This window comes from Monodon monoceros, unplaced genomic scaffold (genome assembly GCF_005190385.1).
Source record: "Monodon monoceros isolate NGI ecotype Baffin Bay Population unplaced genomic scaffold, NGI_Narwhal_1 Super_Scaffold_2, whole genome shotgun sequence".
NCBI lineage: Eukaryota > Metazoa > Chordata > Mammalia > Artiodactyla > Monodontidae > Monodon > Monodon monoceros.
The window spans coordinates 72,402,789-72,427,070 of record NW_021703776.1 but is presented as its reverse complement, the minus strand read 5'-3'; the positions used below and the strand labels follow the sequence as shown (position 1 = coordinate 72,427,070).

At 38.3% G+C, this 24,282-nt stretch overlaps 1 protein-coding gene across 2 annotated transcripts in view; it reads right to left on the bottom strand.

Annotated features, from left to right (window-relative positions):
• Window positions 1-24,282, bottom strand: part of MET (MET proto-oncogene, receptor tyrosine kinase) — a 154,064-nt gene that overhangs the window by 5,369 nt on the left and 124,413 nt on the right. Inside the window, exons 20-21 of one of the 2 annotated variants that reach the window (XM_029233406.1) lie at window positions 23,114-23,250; window positions 20,780-23,008 (exon numbers count right to left, since the gene is read on the bottom strand). The exons of the other annotated variant lie outside the window; for it this stretch is intronic. Of the exons in view, the coding sequence (XP_029089239.1) occupies window positions 22,798-23,008; window positions 23,114-23,250 (348 nt within the window). The 3' untranslated portion in view covers window positions 20,780-22,797. Of the gene's footprint in view, window positions 1-20,779; window positions 23,009-23,113; window positions 23,251-24,282 lie in introns of those variants that run through there. 2 annotated transcript variants of the gene reach the window in all.

Genomic DNA, 24,282 nt, shown 5'->3' with positions numbered 1-24,282 from the left:
AGGTAGGGAAGATTATTTTCTGTTTTGTTTTGAGCAGGAGAGACCTCATGGTACCGTTTAGATGTACATCTTATTTTAAGTTTTCAGATATTTTTAGAGGATAAAAGTAGAAAAAAGAGGCTTGTATTTATAGTGCACTTTTCCAGTTAACACTGACTGTCCAGTGCAATGGTTCTAGCATTTTCAGGCTCCACCAAAAGAACATCAAGCATCTCTCTTCCTTTTGGTGTCTGCTTGGTTGCTCTGTATTTCCAAGGACTATTAGAAGAATAGTCTAATAGTCGGTTCAGGAATTCCAAAACAACGCAGAGCTCTCATAATAAGCAGAGTGCTGGCTATTTTTTCAATCAAAGCAAGAATAAGATGCATGCAAAATAAAAGATTTTGTTAGCTGGCCATTTTCAAAGTGGCAAACGGAGGGGAGAGGCACTGTGCTGACAAACAGTTCTCAAAACTGTGTGATTTCCAAGTCTTGGAGCTTCGATCAAAATTATTAAGCGGGTTTTCAGAATATATAATTTCTATTTTTCCATCATTCCTTTCTGGTAAATACTGAAGAGTAATAGTGTATGACATCTTTTACTGATGCTTTTTAAATGATGATTTGGAAACACAACTTATTTTTTATAATGCATGTTTGTTGGGTTGTTGAATGCATTTATTTTTAGTTTCTTCGTTTTTCTCTATCAGCAAATGTTTATTAGTGACATTTTATAACATTCCAGGACAAGTGCTAGAGGTGCAAAGATAAAACATAGTTTCAGACCTCAAGGATTTCACAATACTGTATCAAGATAATAAATAATTATCATATTGCTTGAAAAGTAAAATAACAAAAGTATTTGTATGTTAAAGAGGCCACATAGGACAAAAGGACCAATGCGGATTTGGTAGACTGGAGAAGATTTTGCAGAAGAGGAGATCCTTGAGTTGGGTATTAAAGGCAGATTATGAGTTTAACATACAGATGAGAAGTGTATAGGCTGGTGGAAGGCATTTCCAGAAGGAGGAATAGTCTGTACCAGAGCAAAAAGGCGGAATTTGGAAGCCATTTGAAAGTCATTTTGGAATGGTTGGAGCACAGGAGCATCTGTGAACTGTGATGCACACAGAAGGCAGGGGCCCAATCACAGAGGACCTTACTAAGGAATGTAAGAAAACGTGGAAATTCTGAAGGCTGTTATCTGAAATTTGTGTATTAGAAAAATTGGATATTGGATTTAAGAATGATGAAACTGGAGGGAGATAGAACAGTTAGGAGACTATAATGTTAAGGTAAATAATGATGAGATTCTGAGGTTAGGCAGTAGACATGTGTGGGAGAAGACAAGATAGAAATAAGAGATGTTTAAGAGACAAAATTTAACAACTAGTTGGGCCTTGGGAAAGAGAAGAAAAGGCATTTAGGTAAAGCAGAAGGAATGGGTTAAGTAGCAAAAACTGAATCAAGTAGAGGATGATATTCCATAATACCTGAATCTCAGCTTTGTTCATGGGTAGAGCAATGACAACTACTGTTCACTCATTCATTCACTCATTTGACATATTTTTGGGAGTCTGTTGTATGTCAGCCTCTGTCTAGGTTCTAAGGGTATAGAGATGAATAAGGGAGATCTATCATTGCTTTCCTGGAGTCTATAATCTAGTGGAGGGGAGACAGATATAATACAGAAGTAAACATATAGATAAACAAGATAATTTCAAATGGCTATAAATAATAAAAGAAAATAAAGCAGGGTCATGTGATAGCGCATGACTGATGGGGTGAGTGCTATTTTGGACTGGGTGATCATGGAAGGTCTCTCTGAGAATGATGAGAAAGGACCAGACATGAAAAAATCTGAGGCAGAGAGTTCTAGGCAGAGAAAAAAACTAGGGCAAGACGCTGATGGGGAAACAAGCTTCGACGAAAGAAGGAAGGCTGGTGAGGCGGGAGAGTAGTGTGCTACAGCGGGTGAGTGGAATGAGAGGGGTTGGAGAGGAAGCTGAGGCTCAATCATGTAAGCCTTCATGAACCATGGTAAACAACTCAGGCTTCATTCTAAGTGCAACAGAAATCCATTGAAAGATTTTAGACGTGAAAGTGATGTGACATGATTTATTTATAAAAATAAATTTATTTTATTTGTTTTTGGCTGTGTTGGGTCTTTGTTGCTGCATGCGGGCTTTCTCTAGCTGTGGCAAGCAGGGGCTACTCTTCGTTGCGGTGCGTGGGCTTCTCACTGCCATGGCTTCTCTTGTTGCAGAGCATGGGCTCTAGGCGAGTGGGCTTCAGTAGTTGTAGCACGTGGGCTCAGTAGTTGTGGCTCGTGGGCTTAGTTGCTCTGTGGCCCGTGGGATCTTCCCAGACCAGGGCTCAAACCCATGTCCCCTGCATTGGCAGGCAGATTCTTAACCACTGCGCCGCCAGGGAAGTCCCATGACATGATGTATGTTTTCAAAAGTTCATTCTGGATGCCATGGAAGAATGGATTGTAGTGGAATCCTGGAGACCATTTGAGCAGTAGTCCAGTAAAGCAGTGATGGGGTCTTGGGGTTTGGCAGCACAGATGAAACAGTTTGTGGATATATTTTGGAAATAGAGTTGATAGTGTGTGCTGGAAGGTAGGACTTTGGTAGAGTACCATTGGATGGATGATAACACCATTTTACTAAGACGGCAGAAGACTTGAGGAGTGGGGGAGGTCAAGAGTTCTATTTTTTATCTGTTAAACTTGAGGTGCTTATCACATGAAGATGTCAAGGAGGTGCTGAATGTATTACTTTGGAGTTCAGGGGAAGATGGAAATTCGGGAGTGTATAGATGTATGTAAAACAATAGGAGTGGATAACATTACTTTGGAGAGAGTGAGGCCACAAAAGAAAAACGTTTCTAGGACTGAACCTGAGATATTGAGTTTGAGCTGGGAAAAGGATCCAGCAAAGGAGACTGAGAAGGAGCTTTCCATGATATATATAGGCAGGAAACCAGAATGGTATGGTGTCACTGAAGCCAAGAGAAGAAAGTTAATCAATGAGGGAGAAGTGATCACCTGGGTCAAATGCTGCAGAGAAGGGGTGCAAAACTGAGGACAGATTTAACACCACTGATGATTTGACGAGAGGAGATCCAGTGGAATTGTAGGGATGGGAAACTTGATTGGAGTCAAGGAGAGAAACGAGGTATGAAAGTAGAGGTGGTGTCTTTCAAGACATTTTACGGTGCAGTGAAGGTAAAGGAATTTAATGTTGCTACTATTCGCTGAGCACCATCCTGTGCTAGGCATGTTTTGCATATATTATCTGTAATTTTCACAACAACTCTACCAGGTAGGTATTTTAATTTTCATTGTTTAGATAATCAAGCATAAGATGAAAAGAACAAGAAACCTTCTTAAAGCCACATAACTTGGTGATGAGAGAGCAGGAGTTCAAGCCCAGGTCCGTCTTGGTCCAAGTTCTATCTCATTCCAGTTCGTCATATCCGCACCAGAGTAGCAGATCACTCCATAGGCATAACTTTCCAGAACCTAAGAAATCCCTCTCAATTTCTGGCCCAAAATATTTTTCCTGAAAATTACAATGCTCCTGAAATTTCACTAATAGGGATTTTAAAAATCTATTCTTGATAGTTTTCAGGCTTGTTATTGATTAAAGTGTCAACAACCAAAGGAAAACTAATATGCAACAGCTTAATGTGGATTCCTATGGTCTTAAGTACTGTCAAGACATCCCAACGTTTTTTTCTTCAACCTAGAACTTTCCTTGTGCTCTGGGTTCACACTTCCAACTTGACATTTGATTGCCTTACCGGCATTTAAAAATCAACGTATCCCAAATGGTAGTCTTGACTTCCAGAACCCCTCTTCCAATTCCCCACAACAGAGCAAGTAAATAGTGAGACAGTCCTTTCAGTTGTTTATTGCAGAAACCTCGTAGTCATCTTCTAATTCTCTTTCCTTATCCCTCTCATCAGATCCATCAGGTTCTGCCGGTTCTGCCTTTAAGGGAGACCTTAAATCTGTCTTCCTTTGTCCATCTTCAGGATCCCACCTTTACTTCTACTACACCATCCAAGATGGGTCTCTCCTACTCTATCTTCTCACTTATTGCTATTAATTTCCTTCTAGCACTTGTGCTGTGCTCTTATCATTTGGTTTAATTTTTGTTTACTGGTTTATCTTTTGTTTGTATCTCTCCTCTAGAATGTAAATTCCATAAGGACAGGGACTTCATTCCAATTACATTGTATTCCCATTGTTTATCATGATTAGCACAATGCTAGGCAAATGGTAGATGCTCAACAAATATATTAGTACTTGAATGAAAAGATGGATGAATAAATAATTTCCATGTGGTTGGCAGAGACTCAAGGTAAGGAAATAGCCCCAGCCAACTGTGGTTGGAAAAAAAATGTGGCAAAACCCATGGTCATCAAATTCAGGCTCTCCAGTGGTTTTGAGGCACAGAAGCAAATGGGGTTGGCTCCCTGCCAGTGGCACACTTTCCTTCTCCCTCTCCTGAGTGAGCTGTACATTACTCTTCTCTGACATGGCAGTAATACAAACAACAGCTTATTGTTTGGTAGTTCACAAAGCACATGCAGGTATGTTATTTTCATAACCTGCGAGATGGGGACTAGATTTTACAGATGCGAAGTTTGAAGAATAAGAGAATATGTCATAGAGTTGCTAAGAGCTGAAACCAGTGTTGGGCCTGCATCTCTGATTCTGGGTCTCCTATGCATCCCACATGCTACACTTATATTTTCTATCTACAGGACATCATCCCCACCTTCAAAGTACAGCAATCTTGCAAGGTCAATGCCAGGTGATCTTGCCTAACTATAAACCCTTCTGTTGAGAAGGGACATCAACCGTAGAATTTTACCTAGGATGCATCTTGCTCATGTCTAAAAACTAGGAAAGAAACCGAAAACTGTAATGATTTATAACTTACTGAGATTTTTACATACAATGATCTCAGTCCTCAAAATGACCTAGGGAAATAGGTAGAATAGGTTTATTATCCTCATGTTCCAGATAAGTTATCTGAATCTTAGGAAGGAAAGGGCTCAGGGTTACCCATTTACAGAACACTGATTAAAAGCACGGATTCTTGGAGGAACCCTGCCTGTTTGATTCCTAGTTCAACTATTTATTAGCTATGCAATCTTGGGCAGGTTCCACAACTCTCTGTGCCCAAGTTTCCTCATCTATAAAACAGGGATAATAATAGTATGTACCTCATCAGGTTCTTGTGAGGATTATATCTGTTAATCCATGCAAAGCATTTTGTGTAGTGTCTGGCACATAGTAAGCTCTCAATAAACACTGGCTATTAAAAAGTAACTGAGCCAGGCCTTGGCCCTATTTGTCTGGCTCCAATTCTAGTGGTCTTCCTATCATTCAAGTTAGTCCGCATCTTAGAAAAACAAGTCGAAATAAATTTCTTTTGAAATGCTCTTTTCAGGAGCATCTGAGCCAAAGATGTTTTGTTTAGATTTTTACTTAACTCGCGACTGGATTGCGGAGCAGTGATAAGAAGTTAATGTTGTTACATCTTATGAAATCACTGCATAGAATGTAATTTGGCAGAGGGTATGCTGAGGATCCTAATATAAACATAAAGAGTTGTTCTTTTTCATTTTAATTTTCTTCTCCAGATTTTCAGATCTGGAGCAAATGTGCCATGTCTTTTTGTAATGAAACATGCTCGGATTTACTGGGTGTCAAAAGAGAAAACTTCTCTTTCAACTTCAAATATTTAACACAATATTAGAGGATGCCCCAACTATTTATTACTTTTCTGTGTGTTTAGGGCTGTATCCTAGAAGAATAAAAGGCTGGCACATCAGATTATACATTATATATGAGAATATTTTTTGCAGCATCATTTCTAATACTAAACAAAACAAAACAAAAAACCTGGAAACAACCTGAATGCCCAGGAGGAAGGATATGATTAAGTGAATTTAGAAACACCCATTCTAAAGAATATTAGGCAATAAAAAAGACTGAGCTATATACTAGAGGAATACCTGTGATATATTGCTAAGTGAAAATAAATCATGTTGCAGATTATGTACATAGAATGATCCTATTTTTGTTTAAAACCTCTAAAATCAACATATATGTATATTTTTCAGTAAGTATGAGAAGCATGAAGATATGAAAGTGACAGTATCTATTGGAACAGGGTAGTACTGGAGAGGATTGCTAGAATCTGCAAGAATGCTACTTTTTAAAAAACTACATCTGACATTATTTTACACACAGGAAGCATACATTACTTATGTAATAAAAAGTCTAACAGGAACAAATTAAAAAAATGGTTTTCTTTAGCAGTGGCCAACTTACACATTCACTCTTCTGAAGCCCACTGAGGAAACATTGATTAGATGCCCAGAGGCACCCAGCGGTGAAGCTGTCTATCCTGTTTAGAAATCAAACCTCTGACCTTGGTCTCAATAGTACGAAGCTCCAAATGAATTAATACCCCCTGTTTATACATAATCATAGCAAATTGTAAAAATATACACTGATACAGGATCACACCTGTCCTTAATTAAGCATGAGTTAATTATTTAATTGTTAGCCTCTCAATTCATAAAAGTTATGATACTTGAATTTCAGTATATTGTGAAGCTAGAACTATAAAATCTCAACCTCAGGTATAATAAATGTAATTGCCTTTTTTCCGCTGATTTACCGGTGTTCTTTAAAATTTGTGTTTGATGTCATTTAAGCCATATCTGCTATTGTCACAACCGACTATAGGTTTCAAATTAGTAAAGTCTTTGAAATATGACTCTGCTCAGTAGAAAGGAATCTGCAGCACTTGGCATAAAGATTATAATCTTTGGCCTTTCTGTGGCAAGATTTACAACTGTGACCTTAGGCTCTACACTCTTTCGGAGTGTAGTCACTTTAAGTTACCAGTGATGATTGCTTTGAGTTACTAGGTCAGTGTGAATTGCCTAATATAATGTCAGATTCGTGCTTGCCAAGGGCTGGGCAGTATTAGGGACATGAAACAAAGTGAATTTTAATGTCTGTAGAAGGCAGTGCTCTGATATACGAGCGGCATCAGTAACAGTGAATTTCCACGGCAGGAGACTTTTAACACCAGTTCTTAACCTCTTCCATGCTACTCATTCTTTAATTCATGAAATATTATGAGTTCACTTTTAATTAGGTGAAAAAGTCTGAAACTACCCAGTTAAAGAGATAAAAAGAAAGAGCTAAAAGCTAGCTCTATCTTAGAGCCAACCTTTTCCCAGTATGATAAAAAGAGAGAGTTGTATGAGGGATGATGCAAAGCTGCAAACAGTGCCCTCCAATTCCGTTAACGCACCACTACCTAGAAGTTGAACTTAAGCCTTCGTCCCGCCGCAGTTCTAAAATGAGTACTTTGTTTAAAATTCAGAACTATATCTGGATGACAAGCAATAAAGGCGGTGGAAGAATTTGCTTTTTAGTAGTCAGACGTTGCCTAGTTTTTAACAGGAAGTCGCGCACAGTATCTGAAACCAGACCTTTCTTTGATACACTGCACTTAAATGTTACAAACACTAGATGGCACTCTAGGGTCACTTTTCTAGTGCCTTCCTCCAGTACCAAGTTCCTTCAACCTTAATTCCCTCCTTTAAAAAGAGCAAACATGCTATTTAAACAAAGGTCCCTGTAGTTGCTCTGTAGTTCTGTTTTTATATTTATAGTCATGTAATCAATATGTTGGAAGAGTAATTAATTTTTCACCTCAGTCCACGGGGAGATCAAATGTTAGTGGAGTTAATGGATGGAACAGACTTCATTATTCTAAAGTAACACTAATGATAAGGCAGGGAAGAAAGTGGAGGGTTGTAAACAATTGTGTCATCAAACACCATCATAAAGCAACAGTGCAATGTGATCACGGGGTGCTGACCTATTGTCACTCTCCATCAGTGCAGCTGTAGTTTCCACTTTAGTTAACTAGACAAAATTGAAATAGTCTCCTAATAGAGCTTTTAAAATATTTCCTTTTCCAATCAATGCTGTTGGAGTTATTATTCCAAATAACAGTTCTGATTTTGTTGCCCCTCTGTTTTGAAAGCATTTTGTCATTCCCCATTCCCTAACACCTTAAGGTGATATTAAAGGCCTTTGATGATTTGAGTCCTCTGTGCTCCTGGAGCATACACCCTAGCTCCAGGAGAGCCATGTGAGTCTTCAGCCACAATATTTTTCCAGTGCTATGTGCCTGACTGTGTATTATGTTCTTCCAAGAGAGGTAACAACCCAGTGCAGCTTCTGTACTGCATCATATCTGTGGGCATGGAGGGTTCTGGATGGGCTCATTCGCAGGACAGGAGTGGGGTGGCATGGCCAGAGATGAGAGGCTGGAAGCCAAAAAGGACAACACCCACATTCTTTTATCCTGATTGTATCCTCCCATCACCCAACCCCACCTTGGAATTTCCAAACACTTCCCAGAATCATGAGAGAATAAGATTGTTATGTTGCAGGCAGTGGAGGCTTACAGTCAATCATGCACCAAGGCCTATTATCAATAGACATATTATTATGTCTTTCCCAAATATTATTATGGTCAAATGAATCTCTCTTGTTCCTTAACCATTCTTGTACTTTGCTGACTTCTTTGCTGATATGACTCTCTCCATTTGGAATATCCTTTTCAGGTCTATCCATCTGGGCCTAATTCACATGCATCTTCTTTTACAAAATCTTCTTTAGCCCCTTCTAGCATAATGAATTGCATTATACCTGAACTCTCAGATTTCTTAATTTATATGCCTATTACAGTAATCTATTGCAGTTAGGATTTCTGTCCTTATTTTTCTTTTCTAATAAAATTGTAAATTATATGAGAAATCTTTGTATCTCCTACACTGTTTAACCAAGTGCCTCATACAACGCTGACAGTCCATAAATGTTGAATTTACTGAAATTAGATAGAATAAAACTGGATCAAAGGACCCAGGGTGGATGGCTGTGTCTTTCTCTTGGATTAATCATTAAAAGAGGATGATTAAATGGTTTATTCCGTAAAAAACACTGGTTGATACTTGTCTTGTAGACACACTGTGTAAGAAACTATTAGTTGCCTATCAACATCCATTCTCCCCTTATTCCTCAACAGAATTCTGGTTTTTAGCTGGGCCATTGCTGTGAAAAAATAAAGGACAACATTTCCCAGCCACCCCTTGCATCTAGCTGTAGCCCTAAGGCTACATTCTGGCTGAATTTAGCAGTAGAACAGTTTTGCAGGCCTTTTAGGGATGTTCTTAAAGAATGCTGATTCACATGGACATAGAGAACAGACTGGTGGTTGCCAAGGGGTAGGGGGTGGGGGAAGGATGGAGTGAAAGACTGGGGTTAGCAGATGTAAGCTTTTATATATAGAATGGATAAACAACAAGGTCCTACTGTATAGCACATAGAACTATATTCAATATCCTATGATAAACCATAATGGAAAAGAATATAAAAAAAGAATGTGTGTATATATATATATATATAAAACTGAATCACTTTGCTGTACAGCAGTAATTAACACAACATTGTATGTCAACTATATTTCAATTAAAAAAAAGAATGCTGATTCTGAAACTCAGGAAGCCATTTGCACCACAAAGATGACCTTGAGGATAGAAGCCATGCACGGGGATGGCAGAGCAGAAAGACTGGAGCCTGGGTCCCTGACAACATCTTGCAGCCTCCATCCCAGTCCTCCACTACCTGTCTCCCAACGTGTTTTGTGTAAAAGAAGGAAACTCTTTTCTAATTTAAGCCACATTGTTTTGGGGTTTTCTGAACCTAATCCTGATGCACAGAATCTGGATTAATTGTGGACCATTACTTTTTTTGTTTTCGGGGATTTTCTCTAAGAATGATAATGATCGTATAAATTTATCATCTAAGTATGAGCAGGAGTTGAGGTGCTCAAAGTGAACAGGTAGATGCAGGATGCACAATTTTCCATTTCAAAATGAAAGAAGACAAGCTTGAATATCATTTGTTAATTATATCTGGATGGTGGGAGTGGGTGTGCAGGGAGAGGGTTAAACAAAAATGGAAGAAATTAACAATTGTTGAGAGTCTTTACCAGCTAGTAGCAAAACATACATACTTTTATTTAATCTTTCCAGATGATAACTTTGCATTTTATGATGAGGTAACTCCTTCTCAAAGTCCCTGACCTCTAAACACTGTAGTGCCCTGAGGTTCCATCCTTGGCCCTCTCTAGCTTCCATCCCTAGATGACCTCATCTGGTTCCATAGCTTTATACCACCAAATGTTGATGTTTTTGCCTCTCCAGGCTTTAGACATACATATTCAAATGTCTACTTGGCATTTCCACTTTTTTGTCTAAAAGGCATCTGAAACTGACTTTTCTGAAGTAGAACTCTTGATCTGACCTGTGACTCTCCCCGCTTTCTCTCTCAGTAAGAGGGGACACCATCCTTCCAGTTGCCTAAGCCAAAAATACAGGAATCATCTTTGATCATTCCCTTTCCCTCCTTACCCACATATAATTCATGAACACGGTGCATTCATTTTATCTTTAAAATGCATCTCGGACTTCCCTGGTGGAGCAGTGGTTAAGAATCCGCCTGCCAATGCAGGGGACACGGGTTCGAGCCCTGGTCCAGGAAGATCCCACATGCCGCGGAGCAACTAAGCCCATGCGCCACAACTACTGAGCTTGTGCTCTAGAGCCCACGAGCCACAACTACTGAAGCCCGTGCATCTAGAGCCCATGCTCCGCAACAAGAGAAGGCACCGCAATGAGAAGCCCGTGCACTGCAACGAAGAGTAGCCCCCGCTCTCCGCAACTAGAGAAAGCCTGCACAGCAACGAAGTCCCAACGCAGCCAAAAATAAATAATTTTATATTTAAAAAAATGCATCTCAAATCTATCCACTTAGCTCTACTTCCAATCCCTCTATCCAACTTCAAGCCTGCCCTGATCTCATGCCTGGCGTTATTCAGTGGGCTCCTGCTTCTCTTGCATTGCTACAATCTATTTTCACTCTGCAGCCAGACTAATCTATTAAAAATAAATCATGTCCTCTCTTGCTTAACAACCTTCAGTAACTTCCCATTGCTGTTAGGATAGAAATCGAAGTGGTTCTTGCTTACACTTCTAACTCTGCCTCATACCATGCTTCCCCTTCAACATTATTACTGCCGTGCAGGTTGGTTTCCGGGGCCTTCAACAGGCAAAGCCCTCTTCTTCTCCAGAAGCAGACTCTGTACAGGTGTCCTCCCTGCCTTGACTGCTCCGCACCAGCTGTTCACACTGTGGGCTCCTCTTCATCTTCAGGTCTTAGCTCATGTTTTGATTTCTTAGAGAGGCCTTTCCTGATCCCCCTGTGCTAAATAGTCATTTTAATCTTAATTTTATTATCCTATTTGTTCCTTTTGTAGCACTTATAACAATTTGAAATTAACTTTTGTATATCTATCTCTGTGTATCTATCTATCCATCCATCACCTATCTGTCTATCTATCTATCTACCTATCTCTATCATCTTTCTTTCTCTCTACTTTGGGATAAAGGCCCTATGGGGGCAACAGTCTGTCTAGTATATCCTCTGCTGCATCTTTCCTTCTTAGAACAGTGTGTGTTACGTAGAAGGCTCTCAATAACATGTTAAAATGGAATAAGTGGACAACCATATTTGTTTACAGGCAAATGGTGAGTAGATGGCAGAGCTGGGATGGGAACCTGGCTCTTTCTTGCTTTCAACCCTTATTTATTCATTACAAGATCTTCCTATCAGCCAACCAGGACTCAAGAGTTCTTCTCTCTGGGCTTCCTTGGTGGCGCAGTGGTTAAGAATCCACCTGCCAATGCAGAAGACTCGAGTTCGAGCCCTGGCCCTGGAAGATCCCACATGCCACGGAGCAGCTGGGCCCATGTGCCACAACTACTGAAGCCTGCACGCCTAGAGCCCATGCTCCGCAACAAGAAAAGCTGCGACGGTGAGAAGCCCACACACCACAACGAAGAGTAGCCCCCACTCACCGCAACTAGATAAAGCCTGCGCACAGCAACGAAGACCCAACACAGCCAAAAATAAATAAATAAATAAATTTATTTAAAAAAAAAAAAAGTTCTTCTCTGAGCAAGACTATTTTATTAAAGCAAGGACTATTTTAGCTAAATATACTGAAGAACTGCAGTAATAATTTGGTTAACTGTGTTTACTCTATATGATTTTACCTAAATATCACAGGTGCTTTACTTTTATATTTTATTTGAATTATTTAAATAACTGCCTCAACTCTCATTTTTCTTTGCTATCATTTATTTATTATTCTTTCTATGTATGAAGAACCATTTCCTTTTAAAAATAATGTTGTCCATACCCTTATGAACTGGTTAATTTTCTTTCCAACATTTTCTTTTGGGCTGTGTAGATATGACCTAACAGTCACCACAATAATGCTGTTATTTCAAAGGGTAAAGACCTTTTTTTCTTATAAAAAATTGAATGCGAAAAAAAAAACCCACCTCATATAGTGTGAGAATGCCTGTTTTTCTTGGTCATATTTCATTTCCTTAGCAAGACTATTTTCTTCTGCTTTCCATTGTCAGCAGACAAAAAAGATACAATTAAATCAAGGAAACCTGGCAGAGCCGATTTTGGAAAATAAAGTGAATTCAGTTTCTGATTTGAACAAAGAGCAATTTATTATGTTGGAAAAACACTGCCGTGATGAGACTCAAACTCAATGTGTCTCATGTTAGCTCAGGACACCACTTCAGATCTGCATTTGTGTTTATCTTTGAGAAGGGGCAGTGATTTCACCCCCAAACTTTAAACTCTGAAGAGGACGTAGAGTTGTTTAAGGGTCAGCAAGCAATTAGCACCCAGAACCTTTGAGCGGAGGCTGGGGCCAGATTTGCAACCTTCTCCAGTCCTGAGCTCTTTGATTCTAGGTACAGATTTCTGTAAACAACTCCAGCCATTCTGCTGGAGCAAATGAAGCACTAGGGTTGGTTAGAGGGAATTTTATGAATCAGATGAGTTCTAAAATATATTTAAAATTAAAAATATATTTTAATGACTCTAATAACCATAATAATACCATGTATTTGTATAAAACATTATATCATTTAATATTAACAACCAGCATTGTGAGGTATAATTATCTTCATTCTTTATAGACAGGAAAAGTGCAACTTGAAAAATTAAGGGACATTGGGAGTCACACAGATAGTAAAGTCAGCTGGGACTAGACTAGGACCCTGTTCCTAGTGTCACGCTGGTATTACTAAAAAGGATGAAGAAAACTAGCGTCTGTTTTCATAACTTTTTCCTTCACATATTTCTAGATTGTGCCAAACTTTGGACCTGTTTGATGGTAATTTTATTCTAGCACCTTCCACATAGAATCTTTTTGTGGGGAAAGGCAGGTAATTAATAATAATAATGATGATGATAGTAAAAATCAAGGTCCCCATAAATATTACTGCCACTTCATTAAAGTTTTGAATGTATCGTTTCATTTAATCCTCACACAATCTTATGAGGAAGCCACTGTTTGTATTTTCATTTTACAGATGTGGAACTGAGGCTTAGGGGGGTTAAACAACTAGTCCAAAATCACGTCACTAGTAAGTGGTGGAAATGATAAAAACCTAGAGTGTCTGATTCCAAAGTGTGTCCACCTAAGCTCTACGCTATAGCACTTCTATCCAGAATAAGGGGGTGGGGGTGGGGGCTTGCCAGGTCACTGGGCCCTGAATTATGACTGGATTAAGTCAGTAATACGATGTCAGCCGATTCAGGTTTCCACATGTGGCCCCTTATGAAACGGACAAAATTAGGCTGGGCATGCTCCTGCCAAAAGGACAGTTGGAGTGAAGCAAAGTAACCGGCTACAGTAAACAGCCCATCTCTGTGGTGTATGTTTACCACGTGTAAATACAGTTCCACTCAGTTAAAAGTTGTCAGCTGAAATTCTGAAATAACCCTCACAGAATGCTGCTTATCAGGAATGGGTGTTTTATTTTTATGACCTAAGCTGAAACCTTTATAACTTCCAAGTAGTCTAGTTTTGAATATTGCAAAAGAGAACTAGAATTTTAGAAAAATGTAATGTTTTGTTGATTTTTTTTAGTATGTTGATTCTGCTTTGTTAAATGGAAATAAGTAAATCTGTTCTTTAATTATTTTTATTAAGAGAAAATCATTGAAATCTATTTAAATAAAGATTGAGAAAATATTTAGAGAACATCAGTTTGAAGGGACACCAGATTATCAGCCAGCTAGGGAGTGGGGGGAGCATGGTCCAAATAGCCCAGTCTAGCCCTCTTTACTAAAATCAAAAGGGGGATTTCAGTGGAATTTCAAAGTCACAGAGGTTGAGAGACAGTCTCCTTGACTGGGGAGATTATACTGAGTAGTAGTTTGGTCAGTAAAATGGAGGCTTGTGAAGGATGTTCTGAAGTGTCTGGCTTAGTTTTAGAACTAATGCAGGGTGGAAATTTCTGGAAGAATATACGTGAAAGTGTTAACATCAGTTACACTTAGGGAGTGAGAATGGAGAGTGTGGGAGAGTGGTCAGAGGATATTTCCTGTCCATTTCGTATGTTTTTGTCCAACTAAAATTTTTTTTCCATGAGGACATATTTTGTAATAAAAATAAACAAAACAAAACGAGACATAGCAACATAAAGACTTGATGCAGGGAATGTCTAGGAATGGGCATAGGTTTTCAAGCAGGAAAATGACATAGTCAGATATGTAATTTTGGCAGCTGGTTTTAGATTATAAGAGTCAGTATGGAGAGGGCAGAATAAGGAGGTCAGTTGTTAGAATAACCTTGGAATAAGATGTTGAGTAATGACTTCTAAGCCAACTATAATTTGGAGGCAATATTCTAAAGCCCACATGTGGAGGATCCACATTTTCTTCACATCAGAGTAGTTAAAATAAAATGATTCAAGGTAATCATAATTTAAAATTTGATATGCTTGCACTAGAGGGAGTTACATTTTTATTAAGAGCTTAAATCTCTGTCAGTATAACAATCCTTAAGTAAACATATCCTCAGAGTAAAAGTAGGAGATAGATGTATGAAAAAAAAATATAAAGGATATATTACAAATGAATAAGAGCAGCACATGACTCATTAACTATTTTTTCCCCTGTGAATCAGGCAGGCTCGATGGTGGCAGCTCTGTTTTTTTCCTTTGTCATTATAAGCATTCGTTTACTAAACTAACAGCATTTCATCAAGCAAGACTAATTCCTGAGAGCATTACCTTAGCCCATTAGCTTCCAGACAGTCATTAATTCCTATGACATGTCTTGGGATGAGATCATTATTATTAACATTATTGTTTTATCAATTAAGTTCATTTTCAGAAAAAGTACCTATGTAGTTTTAACAGTGGGTATTTTGTTTCTGAAACATGTTTTTATAGTATCTTTGTGATAGTGATTTCTTGCTTTACCCATGTGTTTCCATAGATCTTTTGGCTACCACTGAAGCTAGTTTAAATTCCTTACATTTAATTTTCATAATCTAACAAAAAATCAGAAACAGGTTTGCAAAAGTACCCTGATAGGATATTTGGGTTTCTCTGTATTTTTCTTTATTGGTACTTCTGAAGTAATCTCTAAAGGTAATCATGTGCCTGACTTCAGAAGTGTGGGACAGGATTTCACAAAGGCTCTGAATTTGGCATTTCTTGTTTACAAGAATTGTTGCCACTGATGAATATGGTGGTTGTTTAGTCACAGTTCTGTGGAAGGGAAGGCCCTGCTTCACTATAATGGAAAGAGCAGATGTCACTGTAACAGTGGCAAACATCAAAGTGATGGCTTGGGTTGGCAGACAGCAGTCTGTCCATTACCACTTTCCAACACTTCTAGAATTAGAGACAGAAAGAAAACTCATAAAACAACTGTGAAAAGTATAAACAACCAAGAAAGGTAAAGGAAAATGAGACGAAATATGGTGCTTAAAAATTCCAGGCTGCCCAATAAAAGCAGGAACTGATGTTACAGACCCCATGGACCATGATGGGGAACACAAATGGTTTGGGGAGTCAGTGAAAAACGGTTCTGACATGTTTGGATGCCAAAGATTTTCAAAGTTGATCTCTTTTGGCTTGGTAAGATTTTATGCATTTTTGTCATTCCAGTCCAGAGGTCTAAGGATTAGTGGATGTTTCTACCAGCCTGGAACTCGTGTGGTGGAAAAAAATGTACCCATGTGACAGTGAAAGAGTGAACACATAAAGACAAAAGGCTTCCTTTCAAGAAAAGGATAAAAATTAATTATCATTGTAATCTGGGACCAGTGCTTCAAAATAATGTTAAATTAGTAGTTTACTTAAATTAAAAATTTCCATTTATGTATCCTAAATATGGCCATTTTCATCTCAGAGTTGCTTCCTTAATGCTAACTAGTTTTTGTGGAATGCTTAACCAGGTAGGATTTAACTGCCCAGGAGAGTGGGACTTGAGCCCTATTCTAAATTGAGTTATATGGAGAACTAGCTCTTCGTTAAAAAAATAATAAAGGATTAGGAGCTATTTGGATGATTGATGCTACTTTTATATGGAAATAATGAACTAATTAATTCCTATCAGTTTTTTTAAAAAACCTATACTTTTAGTGATAAGAAGGAAAACACACTCATCAGAGTAGCTCAGAAGCATGCAATGGAGAAAAGGGTGAAGACAGAAGTACCTTCTGTTTCCAGCATTAGTTAAATATTTGCCTTGATGCCAACACAGTACTAGTTGGATGACAGGATAGTACGTTCTATTAATGATGGGCTTTTCATTATCGTAGATATGCTTTTGCAATTTTCCTAGATTTCTGCTCCAGGGTCACATGGTAAGTCAATAGTAGTTATAAACCTCTCAGCATTGTGATCAATACCTTTGGCTGACGTAATCTAGACCTCTGGTGTAATTTACAACAAAGGACAGTTTGGGCGAGCCTCTATTTTATTACTTTCAATTCACCACCTGAAATATTTCACTGGTTTATGACTGGAGTTATTTCCAAGTTTTGATAGATAGGGAATTGAGATAGTCCTGAAGAAAAATGTCAGGTATGAAGAAGAAAAACACTTTATGGAATTAAAAGCAATAAGCATTTCTTCCTTTGGGGCATAATGTCTGCATACCTTTCTCCTGAAATTGTCTAAAGCACCACAAGAGTGCATCCTACGTGTCTGCGTAGTCAGCTACGTATGTCTAGTCATCCAGATGGATTATAATATTAACGAAGTATTCCTTATCTCCCAAACACACTCCATATAACACCATATAACAATACTGTACTTAGTCTACTTTTCCTGAGTTTGAATAATCATTAACCACCCATTTGAGCAAAGCAAGGAACAGTAATACTCTCTAGACATGAATACTGAGAATTGGGATTCCTGTCCTTGTGCCTTCCTGCAACTTTCCTATAATTTAGACAGGTTGTTCTTTTCCATGTCTGTTGTGAATTCTAGGTCTGAAGGCTAAACAAGAAAAAAGGAAACTAGTCATTGGAGAAGTGATTAAAGGACTAATAGAGAGTTTGGAGAAACAAGAAGGGATAGAGGTAGTCTTTGGGTGATCGGCACTAAGAGGAAAGGTGCCACCATCTTGTCATTGTTTTGTCATGCTTCTCAGCCCCCACCTGTACTGTCGTATCAATATTCAAGGACGAGGTAGAATCACAGCTTTATTTCCACTGTATAAAGTTGGTATGACATGACGGATGGGGTAAGAATTTGTATTTAAACATCTGTAAGGTTCCTTTCAGGCTTCATTTCCCTTTCATCAACTGCAGGCTACATTTACATGGGCTTTTACTGAAGATAATAATAATATCACAATTATTGAGCAACTATGGTATCCAGGTGACTATACACACTATTTTTTAGTCCTTGTACAACTTTGTGCAGTAAGTAGGACTAACCTACATGACAGACAAAGAAACTTAGGTTGAGAGAGGTTCAGTATTTTGCTCAAGATAAGTCAGAGCTTGATCTATTTGCTTTACTAAGAAGCTTCACTTGGTATGTTTAAACTGTGATACCCGCCTTGATTTCAAACTATTTTACAAAGCTATAGTAATCAAAACAGTATGGTATTGGCAAAAACCTGTCACATATATCAATGGAACAGAACAGAAATCCCAGAAGTAAACCCACGCGTATATGGTTGGTTAATTTTCAACAGAGGCACCAAGGATATACATGGAGAAAGGATCGTCTTTTCAATCAGTGGTGCTGGGAAAACTGGACAGGCACATACAAAAGAATGAAACTGAACCACTATGTTACGCCATTCACAAAAATCAACCCAAAATGGATTAAAGACTTGAATGTAAGACCTGAAAACGTAGAACTCCTAGAAGAAAACATAGGTAGTAAGCTCCTTGACATAAGTCTTGGTAATAATTTTTTGAGTCTGGCACCAAAAGCAAAGGCACCAAAAGCAAAAATAAAAAGTGGGACTATATAAAACTTAAAAGCTTCTGCACAGCAAAGGAAACCACCAACAAAAGGGAAAGTCCAACTACTGAATAGGGGAAAATACCTGCAAATCATACATCTGATAATGAGTTATATCCAAAATACACAAAGAACTCATACAACTCAGTATCAAAATAACAATCCAATTAAAAAGTAGGCAGATCTGAATATACATTTTTCCAAAGAAGACATATAGATGGTCAACAGGTACATGAAAAGATGCTCAACATCACCAATCATTAGAGAAATGCAAATCAAAACCACAATGATGTGTCAGCTCACACCTGTTAGGATGGCTATTATCAAAAAGACAAGGGGAAAACAAAGGCAAGAGGTAACAAATAATGGTGAGGATGTGGAGAAAAAGGAACCCTTGTTCCCTACTGGGAATGTAAATTGGTGCAAACACTATGGAAAACAGTATGGGGGGTCCCTCAAAAAATTAAAAATTAGAACTACCATACAATCCAGCTATTCCACTTTTGGACATTTATGCGGAGAAAATGAAAATTCTAACTCAAAAAGATATATGCACTCCCATCTTAGCATTATTTACAACAGCCAAGACATGGAAACAATCTAAGTGTCCATTGGTGGATGAACGGATAAAGAAAATTATATGTATATATATAATTCAGCCATCAAAAAGAAGGAAATCTTGTCATTTGCCACAACATGGATGGACCTCAATGACATTATGCTAAGTAAAATAAGTCAGACAGAAAAAGACATATGATCTCACTTATATGTGGACTCTAAAAAAAACCCCCCAAATCCCAAAACCAAACCACAAATAAAACCCCAGAAAAAGAGCTCATAGATACAGAAAACAGATTGGTGGTAGCCAAAGGGGATGAGGGGGTGAGAGAAATAGGTCAAGGGGTCGAAAACTACAAACTTCCAATTATAAACTGTGAAGCCTCTTCTAGATGGTTTACAGATCTAAGAAAATGCACAGTTCTAATATTCACTAACTGTGTAATACTGTTTGTCTCTTCAATTAAATTCCTTGGAGGGGGAGAGACTGTTTATTTGTAAATCTCCATTACCTAGTACAATGCCTGACATATGCAGATGCTCACTACGTATTAGTGGAATTAAATTAAATACTAATTAATTTCTTTTACATAATGTTAACTTGTTTCCTGAACTAAATTGGGTAAATTAACAATGCAAGACGTCAGCAATTAAACATTTAATGTGCTTGTACAGGTTTTGTATCCTTTCACCATATTTCTTTAAGGATGCAATCTCCTGTGTAGGTCAGAGAGAGCAAAAATATAATTGATGCCTACATTGTGGAGTGAAAAATCCTGTGGTAATTAAAAATACAGAGCATCAAGCAAAACTTTGCAAAGGGATATCTTTTTATCCCTCTCTCCCTAGAAAGATTCCCTTCCACCCCCCATGTCAGTGATTCACCAAACATCATGGGAGCTACCAAGGTAACTCTGTACCTGTGGTGGCTTAAAGTGATTGAAGACAAGAAAATCCTGTTTCAGTAGAGCACTGTTTGACGACATGCTAAAAAAGTGACAGACACCTGGGATATAAAGATGACAAGTTCTTGTCCTTCTGGGCATGGGGTCTGATTGAACTTCCTATGGAAATGCATCTCTTGGAGGCGAGGGAGTTTGACTGGGTACAGGCGTTAAATTCTCTTTCACTAAAGAATCAGCCCCCACAAAGTAGTGCCTACTTTGTAGGCACTAGTTTGAACTCAGACCTTTTTTTTTAAAAAAATTTCAGACTGCCCCAAAGCTTAGATGACTGAAATTTCACCTTTGAACCCCTTTACCATTACAAGAATATTCATGGATATAACCTGAAGGTAGTTGCTCTAGTCCCTGGGGGCACCTGAAGAGTGGGAACCTGTGTAGATGAAGAGAGTAGTTTTAAGGGGGTAAGAAGGTCTCTCTCCTCCAACACCCAACTAGCTATCTCTGTGCCAACTGTGGGGTTGCAGCTCCATTGTCATGTCTTCTGGTCCAAGGATGAACCTTGCTGGAGAAGAGGATCAAGCTGAAGTAGGGGCCAGGTGCTCTAGCAGTTGAAAGGTTGTCAGGGAAATGTTAGGTAATTCAGCAGCGCAGGGGAAACCACCCTTAGAGAGACAGACTTCCTGAGAATCAAGGATGCAAATTCTTTTAGATGTCTGTGCATTAACTTGACTAACACTCTCATAAATGGATGAGTTGGTATAGTCAGGTGAAATCAATCTTAGGCTTCCTCTGTCATTATGTAAATGGAGTAGGTAATCAGGCATGACTAGCAAAAACCAACTCAGTATACAAGATGATACATCACTTTAATTGTACGATTTATCAGAACAACAACTATTAACATACAAAGTACCATTCAGCTCAACTGCAGGTATAGGCAGTGACAAGTATCTAATTCTTCGAAGAATCACTTAACTCCCACAATCTGTCCAGACACATTAACCTAAGGACACGTTTATAAATAGCAAACATGATTTTCACATTGTAGCTTTCTCAAGCATATATACAGGTGTGCAGTCTTGTTGATGGGTTGATTACATAAGCGCTATTCTCGATGTATTCATTCTCTTGACATCGGTGGAGACAGTTCTTTCTTTCTGCAGAGTGGATTTTTTCTTCCTCATCCATCATTTACAATATTCTGTGAATCAGTATTACTCTTTACACTTCTGAAATAGTAATATTTGAATTGAAGTATCACTGCAGTACAATTCCTTGTGTCTTCTGATAAGTTCCACCATTGTCAAAGAGCTTTTGGTTGTAATCACTCTCTCTCGCAACAAGAGCCCAACGCTACTATTGGGTTTTAGCATAACACACCCTCTTTATAGCTTGCTGTGTTAACCCTTGGCTTCAAGTCCTGATGATGTAATGAGGGTGGGGTGTACTGGCAGTCAGTACATTTCCTTATCACTATTTACAGCCATTTAAAAACATGCTGTTATTAATCCAAGTCCGACATACCTTTTCTGAAATGTTCACAGTGCAGTATTTTTGTGGCCTAACAAAAGTTTTTTTACATCATTAAAAATAAACCTTTTTATAAAAATATAATACTTTAAACGTTTACATCGACAAAACCAGTTAGAGTATACTGTGCCACATGCATTATACAGTAGTAAGCACAAAATCCCACAGAACAAAACATCACAAAAGTCCTGACCAGAGTAACTGTTCATCCAGGTGAAATGGCCAGAACTTTCAATTGCCTTTTTTTTTCCCCCCTAAAATATGTTTTGCTTAACACAAAACATGTCCTAATGCAAAACTGGACTCCTCCTGATTTTATCATCTCCAATTGTTTGTGGGGTGGAAGGCTGCCACCTGAGAAAGAGGCTAATATTCCCAGTCCATCGATTCTTTCTCGGCTCTACTTATGAGCCATGATTGGAACCAATAAAGTTTTAGTCAGATGTATTTTGCTTTAAAAACATGCTGAGTTACCTTTAAAAACATTTATCATCACAAATTACTTGTTTCATTTTCAGAGTCATCATTAAAAAAAAAACAAAAAACAGACAAAACTTCTAAATGTCCACATCCAGATCAGAAAGGCATCATTCTCAAACAGTTGATTTTTAAATGACAATTATTTCACTGTGACTAAGCTATTTTATGAAAACCTTAACGTTGTCTATGTACATATGTAAATATTCCTACTAATTTATAAACACATTTCATGTCCTGCTGTTTTGAAATGTTGACCGTGCTGTCTATGGATAGTTCTCCAATAAAAGGAATGTGTAGACAAAAATTTAAAAGGGAATGTTTACCTAATGGGCAAATGACAACACCAGTAATAAAAAAATGTGTTGTTCATACAACACATAAAAGTTATTTGAAACGCTTTAATTCTAAATGAGTGGCCTGGTCCCAGGGCTGCCATGTCTGTCCTGGACATTACCACTTCTTTTGAATTTTCTGTGATCAAGAAGCCCTCAAAATGCATTGTTTCAGTTCCCCATATGAAATCAGGTGGGATCCTGATTTTTAACCAGCATTCAGGTTTTGGCCTGAATGTGACAGGAGCATCATCACAGTTGCAGGATTGCTGTTGGTCACTGGCCTGTGGGACCAAGCTTCTGGCTCCGATGCTTTGTCAGATGAGAAATTCCGTAGAATCCAGTCATTTTAAATAACAATATAAGGTCCTATAATAGTGCAATTTTGGCAAAAGCAAATAATACCTGGTGGCCTTTCAGTGGCCAGGCAGTGAAAAAAATATTGGACAAAGTGTGGACTGTTGTTTGGACAGTTCAGTAATGCTTCTCAGAAGGGGGCTGGTGGTACAGGTGCCTCCATCCATCATGTATCCCCCTCGCCATCAACATTATCTTGTGATGACAACAGAGAAGGATATGGAGCGACACATTTGACATTCACGTATGTAGCGTTCACATGGACATAGTGCTCCCCAATGAAAGTAGAGAATATCGCTGATATCCTGGAGACCAGTTCAGAAAAGGATGGGCGCAGTTCAGCTTTAGGGTGCCAGCATTTCAGCATCACTTCATACCTGTTTCAGAAAGGAAACAATGCTGTAAGGACTCTGAAGGCAAGTATTTCTGTAAAAGTAAAGAACATAAGAGCTACAGAAGATCCTGTTGGAATTCTTACTTACAAGGGATCTGGGCAGTATTCAGGTTGTAGGAGCCTTCTGCCTTGCAACAAATATACTGTTATATCAAAGGTGTTGACATCAGGATAAGGTGGTGCTCCTCTTGTCATCAGTTCCCAGAGGAGCACGCCAAAGGACCACTGGTCAAACAAGGGAAGGGAGAATCCAGGTGAGGGAAGGGTGACCACACAAATATGAAAGGTGATCAGCAGGTCTTCATAACTAATCTTGGTTTAGTGTATTCAATACTATTGATGTTTTGGGCAAAATCTTCCTTAAAGGCAATCAGTAAGCTACATAATTATGATTTGTTTAAACCAGAATTGGATAAAGTTTAGATTACAAGTAAATGTAAAGTTTTCAAAGTCCACATGATGATTAACATTTCATCAGTAGTTTGTAGAGTGCATTTTCCAAGTTCTCTCTTACAGGGTCAAAGCATTAAAACGTTTCTATCCTTCTTTTTTATAATAGCTTCACTACAATTTTAGATTATTAGTAAAAAAGAAAAGACAAGGCTTCCAAAATTTAAATGTGTGGGATTTCCAAATGAATGTAAATACTCCTTAAGAAATGTAACCATATCTAAAAGTTAATGCTAAAAGAGAAGGTCTAAGTCAGTAAAAGTAAAAATCCATATTAAAAATCAGAAGTAATAAAACTGTTAGGCATCAAGGCTCTCAACTGAAAATGAATTTCAATAAAATATATTTTGAAAATGTTAAAGGAGGAAATTAATATAAAACAGCTGTAACAGTACTTTACAGGATGATCACAAGGCCACAGAGAGGTTGACTGATTTGCTAAAAATTCCCCAATAAATCTGAATTCACACAGGGATGAACATTTAAGAGTTCTTGACTCTTGGGTCTTGCTTGGTCTACTAAACTTCACTAAGTATGCAATTTCTTGATTTAGAGCACTCTCCTTGGAATAGATCAGGTCATACATATTATCTCGCCCTGGACGTGTGCCAAGGTGAGAATGACACAATGAGAGTAAGTCAGCATGTGTGGGTCACTGAGGACCAAGGAAATCAGTTCTCCCCTAGCAACACTTCCAGGACACTCACAGACCAAGAAGCACATGGCGGCAGGAATGAGGCACTGAGAAAAAAGAAGCTAGGAGGGCAAAGAGAATACAGATAGAGCAGGAAAACATAACATTGAGAA